Raw genomic sequence first — 7,801 nt, 5'->3', positions numbered from 1 at the left:
ACGACCAACGGAAGTATTTGACAGAGAACATGATGGTTTATACAGCAGCCACTCTTTTCCAAGCCCACAAGTTGATGAGTCGAAGGCAACGAATGATGAATTAAGATGTGAAACAGCTGGTCCAACAGATATAGAGATCGTTAGTCATAGGTCTCAAAGAAACACCTCCTTACATGCACAGGGTGATGTTACAGATATATCAGATAAGCCCGCAGTGAATATCTCAACCGCTGCAGACGACAGTAAGACCGCTGCAGACGTCAAGATGATTGTTACAGACGACAGAATGACCGCTGCAGACGTCAACAAGACCGCTGCAGACATCAGTAAGATCGCTGCAGACGGAAGGATGACCGCTTCAGACGGAAGGATGACCGCTGCAGACGTCAGGATGACCGCTGCAGACGGCAGGATGACCGCTGCAGACGGCAGGATGACCGTTGCAGACGACAAGATAGCAAAGAATGAAGGTCGCAGAAACAAGGTCAAGGGCATGATAACTGAAGGTCTTAGGACAAGAAGTGATGTAAACCACACAAGGACCAAAGGTACTGATATACATATTGATACATAATATTATAATAAATACAAATGCTTATTAATTGTCATAATTGATGAATTTAAAATTTCAATACTTTTACTTTAAGACTTTTAATACATGTATATATTATAATGAATTTTTTTTACATAAGGTGATGTTTAAACATTGATATCAATATGTGACATATGCAATTAAAAACTGTATTCTACGAATATTTTGTTAGTACGTTTTAACAAAATATTATAACATTTGAACTGTTAAACGTAAATAATGTACTTGTGTAATAACAATAATTGTTCTTGCTTAGCTAAAAAGCCATTGAAACCTAAGGAAGAACTCACTGTGGAAGATGAGACTAAAATAGCCGCAAAAATTGCTAAGCTACAAAAGAGAGACCCAGTAAGTATAAAGTCTTATTTTTTCTACCATTTCTTATCGCATTTACACGAGACTTCTTATTGCAATGATATATTCCTACTGTCACATTTCAGGTCATTTTGTTTTAAAAATTTTAGTTTTATATTGCTGCTTGATTTGTTTAGATTGTCACTAAATAATTCAAATAGGTACTCACACAATAAAACATGGCGCTTAGTTGCAAATCCGTATTGTGTTTCTCCAAATAAAATGCATTTTTGGAATTTTATGATTGAACATTTCAGGACAGCATATTAAAAGATAAAACCCACACACTGTCTAATTTCCCTCAGAATAAAATTAATTCGTTGTGTAACTGAATAATTGAACAATTTTGGACATTATAATTATTATGACTATTTTTAGCAAATTAGACTGAAACCTTAATTCATTCACCTTTTAAAATACATGTTTTCATTTAACCTAGCAGACGATTTACATTTGAAACATGTACACAGCATTAATTAACCTTCATCCTGCTGGGGGCATCTGATTCTATCCATGTAATCAGTGCAAACCAAGATCAGCCGACATATTCGTGCCATCTAAGCATGGTCTGCACTGTTCAATAATTAGTCAGTACTTAGACATCTTCCCTAAAATGCTGAATGGTTTTGTCCAGATAAAAATATGGACAAGTCCATTTAGAATATTGAGCCTGATAAGGGTTAAAGATGAATAACTTAATCTAATAATTGTTTTCAGGCACTTCCTCGACCAGATAAAGGAATTGTTTATCCAAAAACAATGAACAACTTAAGTGACGTAGATAAGGCTTATTATGTTGAGCAGTTCCTCAGAAGTGAGGTGTTCAGACAAAGGTGCCTCAGGAAGTACCAGGGAAGTACAACCTGGATGAATGGGCTGTCACCATTCCAACTGTGGGTGTTAGAGTAAGTCGAAATGATTTGTCACAAATTGTGTACTTAATAAGGAGCTTTAAATTTACATGACTTATACACTTAGCAAATCTTATTCAATTACTTTATGTTGATTGCTATTTTTGAGTCATTTTGGCACAAGGGTTTTACAAACGTTACTTTATTAAACAATCAGAGCATATTAACTCAACAGAACCAAAAATAAATAAATACAACTTTGAATAACCTAAGTTTATACAAAACATTTTTGTTCGATTGTGAAGAAAGCTGTAAGATTAACACACTCGAATCAATTTTCGGAACCAAGCAATACTAATGAAGCAATGAGTGTAAAGTTTCTTGTGCAAGGAAACAACGGTTTGTCCATGACAGGGTTTGAACCCACGTTGCCAGCAATCTTTAGATGACCAGTCAGGCGCGCTATTCACTTTTCAGCCTTGAGATGAATTTATATAATTGTTGAATTTAAACTGAACAGCTTTACATCAACTCGCTATTAATCATTGCTATTTCTTTGTGTTTTTTTTTTCCAAGCAATTAAATATTTGTTTGTATAGCCTTTGTCATGTATCATAATCAACCTCATTACTTAAGAGAGAATTCAAATATATATAAAAAAAATAGAAAATTAATATCATTGTTTCTTTTGCAGGAATGAAGGCACAGCAGACATTGAAAATGTTCTCCACCCACTGGCTAAACGACAAAACAACGCACAAGCCAAGGTCAGGTGCTGGAGAGGAAACACCCCACCACCTCCACCAAAATCCCCATAAGTTTTTTTCCCTTTTTTCCCCCTTTATCTTATTTTTGTTTTTTCCTTTCTTTTGCTCATTTGTTTAGATATTTGTTTTTTATGCATTTATGTTATGAACGCTAAATCATTTACACAATCATGTCTATTGGTGGCTTCATGAAAGCCGCAACGGAAAGATGTTACTTCACAAACGCAACAAGACGTCGCTTGGTAGTTGGAAATCATGGTTCAATTTGAATTTGCAGACGTTGATAAATTATTGTGTTGGAAAAAGACACAAAGCTGCTGTAGTCATTATGCAGTGGACAATACTTCATAGATGACGTGACAGCCTATTTATAGCACAGTATGGAACTGCTTTCGAGGTACCATGTTTATTTATAACAAACAGTATGTAACTGCTTTCGAGGTACCATGTTTTAAACATAACTTGAATAACAGTATGCGTTAATGACAAAATGACAAATAGTATGTGATGTGCTAATGCTAATTAGGGATAAACAGGGTATATCCTTTGATAAACTGCATGTCGGCGCACATGTGATAAACAGTATAACTTAAGTGAGAGGTATCCGGCACAAGGGACCATATCATCGGTTGATTTGGAAAAGAAATCTACCAGAGACTAATGGGTATAAAAACGAATCTATGTATAAACAGCATTGAATGATACGGGCATAATATAAACATTCATATGCGATAAACAGCAAGTGTAAGTGCTTTCTGTGTTAAACAGCAAGTGTAAGTGCTTTCTGTGTTAAACAGCAAGTGTATTTGCTTTTCGTGTTAAACAGCAAGTCTAATTGCTTTCTGTGATAAAAGAGGAAGTATATAAATGCTTTCTGTGATAAACAGGAAGTATCATAAACATTTTATGTGATAAACAGATGTATAGAGACTATATTGTATTTATCAGCACTAACGGTGTTGTAGTAATTCTGAAAGAATAGACAACCTACCTATCCTCTTCGTGCCTGGTGGCACATAGGCTGAGAAAGAATAGACTATTGTATATTGACAGCTGTCATGAGAACAATGTGTTCTGGACTTGCTCTCAAATTGATGAACAATACTAATGAAAGAAGATGTTACTTGCGTATGGGCAACAGACTAAAAACTAACAAACTACTAAAATTTAAGAGAAATGCGGCACATGTATATGTCGGACACCGCAAATGTGAGGACATGTAATAAATCACGTAACACAAATGTGAGGAAATGTGGGGAGTGCAATTGGAGGACATGGCACACAACACAAATGGACAAAATATGTGATGCGGGGATATAAACTTCACAAACATACAAGTGTGAGAAAACATTGTATGTGGAAAATAAACTTGAATATGACGGAAAACTCCATTGAGAAAAAATATGAGTTGAAACAAACACAGACCTCGCAACACAAATGAGGGAAATGTGATGTGTGGAAAACAAACTAACTCGAATATGAGGAACAACACAAATGAGAAACACAAATATTTCGTGTTTAAAAATATGGACAACAAACTCGGATATGTTAACATAAATGAGAGAAAAACCCGGTATGATGCGGGAAAACAAACACGCATATGATAAACAAGTGAGGAAGACAATACAACTCGGGCATGGCCAAAACATACATTAGGAACGAGACTAGTGTTTTATACAGAAAATGACTCTGTATATAAAAAATAAAAACAAACAGAAAAAAATCTTTATATATGTGGCAAACAAACTGCCACATGTTAAATAATAAAAGTGAAGTACCAGAAACAATTGTGGAAGCTTCAAACTTCAACAATGTCAACATGGATTACCTGTATCCGTTAACATTAATTGGGATGTCAAAGATAAAACAAGTCCATAAAATATTTAATCAACAATCAGAACATGTTTATAAGCTATGTTGTTTTGACTGACTGAATTGATCACTGATCACTGATTTTGTTTTGTTGAATTTATCATTAAAATTATGCTGAATTAATATTTATAAACTATGATTAAATAATTAAAAAAAAAACATATTAAATTTGTGATTTTTAGCTTATATTTTACCAATCTCGCTTATAAATGTACATATATTTCCCCTTATAATTCTGAAATGAAAACCCAACTTTCATAATTATATTTCATAATTATAAGTATGGATTTCTTATCATAACATTATAGTAGATTGTTTATCATATTGCAAGTTGTGGCGCCGTTATATGTCGCAACGCCGCTAAATGTCGCACTTGCCGCTAAATGTCGCACCATTGACGCTAAATGTCGCAACCGCCGCTAAATGTCGCAAAACCATTTGACGTTAAATGTCGCAATGTTAACGTTAAATGTCGCACGAATTTCCCTTACCGTTAAATGTCGCAACACTACCGTTAAATGTCGCAAGATGTAATTTTTTGTTGAACTCAAGTTTTATTGTTGTATCATATTAATTAAATCTGCCTAGTACTCAATTTGAAAGCGAGTGAATTTATTATATATGGAAATGCGCTACAATTTAGGCGGTGATAATACTCATCTTGTAAATAAATGTATATTGTTTTGCGTTTGATTTTTAGCTGATCTTATACATATTGATAATTAAACAATTTTCTACTATTTGTATGAAACTGCAAAATTTGCATTGTTCTGTAAATAGTTTAGTACAAATGTGTCTGTAAAATGGAAGAAGAGAAGGCTGCCTGAGGTGGCAGTCCGATGGCCTTGTTGACTGAGGAGGCAAATTGTCTCGCTGTCGGAAGAGGAAGCCTAAATTGCTGACGACTTGGACCTTAATAAATTGCCTAACGCCCTGTTAGCCTAACGTTGGTAGCCTAGTATCCTTAGGAGGCCGCCTAACATCCTAACAGCCTATCGATGTCAGCTTTGCAACCTGAAGTTCGCAATCTAACAGCTTAGAGTCGGCAGCCTAGTAGCTTAAAGTTAGTGACTTATATTATAAATATGGAAACAATTTAAAATACAGTAAAATCACTATGAAAGGTCATGCAAAAGCACATACACATGCATGATTATGGACAAAAACGCCTTTACCTTTAGGGCACTTAACTTTGTAGTCTAATAGCCTAAAGCTGGCAGTCTAGGAGCCTGGTAGACTAAAATTGGTGTCATGTTATAAAAAATGGAACGATCAAAATAATAAAACGGCAAGTTGGATTTTTCCTAAAATCTAATAGTACAAAGGGCTTCATAATTTACACATTTATTAATCAATACAATAAACATGATCATGGCAAGTAACATAATTATTATATAAATTTTAATCAAGTTATTGCCATTTTCAGCAGTTTGAGAATGAATATCATTAACTTAAACCGGCAAGTTGGATTTATTTAAGTACTGTCTATACTTATGGCTTCATAGTTTCCACACTAACTTAAAAATTCATGATATTGCCATCCATTTTCTCAAGTTATATTCCTTTTTTTCATTTTGAAAATAGGACCTTGTATGGTTAACCTATTTCGGTAGATTTATTTAATGATATCTTCCATATCTGGTAGGTGGATACCATTAATGGCCGTGTTTTTTTATGGAGTGAGGGGTCTCTAGTGTCAAGGTCACTGGTGTGAATTTTTTATAACATTTTTGCTCATTAAGCCTTTATTGTTAAGATTATTTATTTCATGTTTAATACAAACATGCCAAGGGAGGTCCTCTTCCTTTGGGTTTAGTTGGGGGTCCTGTGGGTAAAGGCCAAAGTCACCAATGCCAAAAATAGACTTTAACATTTTTACAGGTGTTTTAACATTATTCTTTTGAAAGATGTCTTTTATATTTGGTAGGAACATGGAATTGAGGTCTTCTCCTTTGGATTGAGTTATGGTTCAGTTGGGTCAAGGTCACCAGTTCTAAAATAGATTTCTACACTTTACAGCCTTTATTTATTGACAAATGTATTTCATATTTGAAAGGTAGATAACTTGCATGGTATTCTTCCTTTATATTGAGGAAGGGATCAATGGGCCATGGTCACAAATGCTAAAATAGATTTTAATTTGCATGATGAAGTTCACACAAATAGTTTATGCTTTTATCAAATTTGCTAGTCGTATGCGTGTTTTTATTTCCATTTTAACGCCAGAAAGGCAGTGGTCATTCATATTATTGTTGCAATAAATTAAACAGATATTTTCTTTACACATCTGTTCAATTTTTTGGTTTTGAAAAATAAAGTTCTTAAAATTATCTTAAAATAGATACACTATTGTGCGTATGTTTGTATTTATGGTCGTTTGAACATCACAATGACGTACTCGACTTGCGCATTTTAGGACGAGCATAAAAGTGGTTACAGATATCTAACCAGTATCGTCGTTACATATGTACGAGTATAATTCATGTCTTGTGTTTTTCGAAAAATGTCAGATTTAATTTCATTGAAATATTTATAATGAAGCGTTACAGATTAAGATTTTCATTACAGCAAAGCAATGATATAAAAAGCCTAACTTCTCTTGCCAAAACGGCTAGCTGTCTTCAGCCAAACAGCAAGGCCAATATGAGCTTAATCAATTATTTGTATTCTTATTTTATGATAATTACTGAGAATTTTTCATAGTATAAAGCGACTTGGCGAGTAAAACATCACTTGCCACAATGTCAAAGCGTAAATAGTGTTTGACAAATCGTAAAATGTACTAAATCTTGCGTACTTATTTTAACTTTGACATCTGCTTACTGTGTGTGCGTTTATTTATACTCGCCACCGGTTGTCCATATGGCCAGAAGAGTACAAATCATTTTAGATTTTTGAGGATAGTGCAATTACAGATATAGAAAGATGCCCCGATTCCAGAAGCTTCCCCTTCTTTAACGTGCCAAGTTGTTTTAGCACCCATACACGGGACCTCGATTTGAAGTATCATCCGAAAGACTAATCGGTAATTTTAGTTGGCCAGCCCGGGAAAAGAACCAACAAGGTCGAGGTTACAAGTCTTGCGCTCTATGCGAGCTGGCTGCTTACAAAATTTCCGGTGCAAATAATCGTAAAATTCGCTCATATCTAGCACCCAACTGCGTATCGAATACTACATGATCAAGGAATACTACATGATATTTTTTTTTCGATTTTCGTACTGACCGTGCATTTTCATACTATGTTTTTCACGTATTTGCCGTTTCTGTTAAAATAAAAAAATTGCCTTGATATTCAATCAATATTTCACGTTCGAAGTGAATATTTGTGATGTTTTCTTTTTTTTGAAAATATAAAAAGGGGAT

General features: G+C 34.4%; 1 protein-coding gene across 1 annotated transcript; it reads left to right on the top strand.

The window, feature by feature from the left end:
• Positions 1-22: 22 nt before the first annotated feature.
• On the top strand, positions 23-3,199 carry LOC132715308 (uncharacterized). The gene is made up of 4 exons (XM_060698302.1): positions 23-548; positions 849-940; positions 1,664-1,851; positions 2,492-3,199. Exons 1-4 carry the CDS (start codon positions 266-268, stop codon positions 2,613-2,615), a joined length of 687 nt encoding a protein of 228 aa, XP_060554285.1. The 5' UTR covers positions 23-265; the 3' UTR covers positions 2,616-3,199.
• The last annotated feature ends 4,602 nt before the right edge of the window (positions 3,200-7,801 follow it).

The sequence above is a fragment of the Ruditapes philippinarum genome, unplaced genomic scaffold (genome assembly GCF_026571515.1).
Source record: "Ruditapes philippinarum isolate M1 unplaced genomic scaffold, ASM2657151v2 ctg24108_1_1_1_1, whole genome shotgun sequence".
Lineage (NCBI taxonomy): Eukaryota > Metazoa > Mollusca > Bivalvia > Venerida > Veneridae > Ruditapes > Ruditapes philippinarum.
This window is presented reverse-complemented; position numbering and strand designations above follow the sequence as displayed.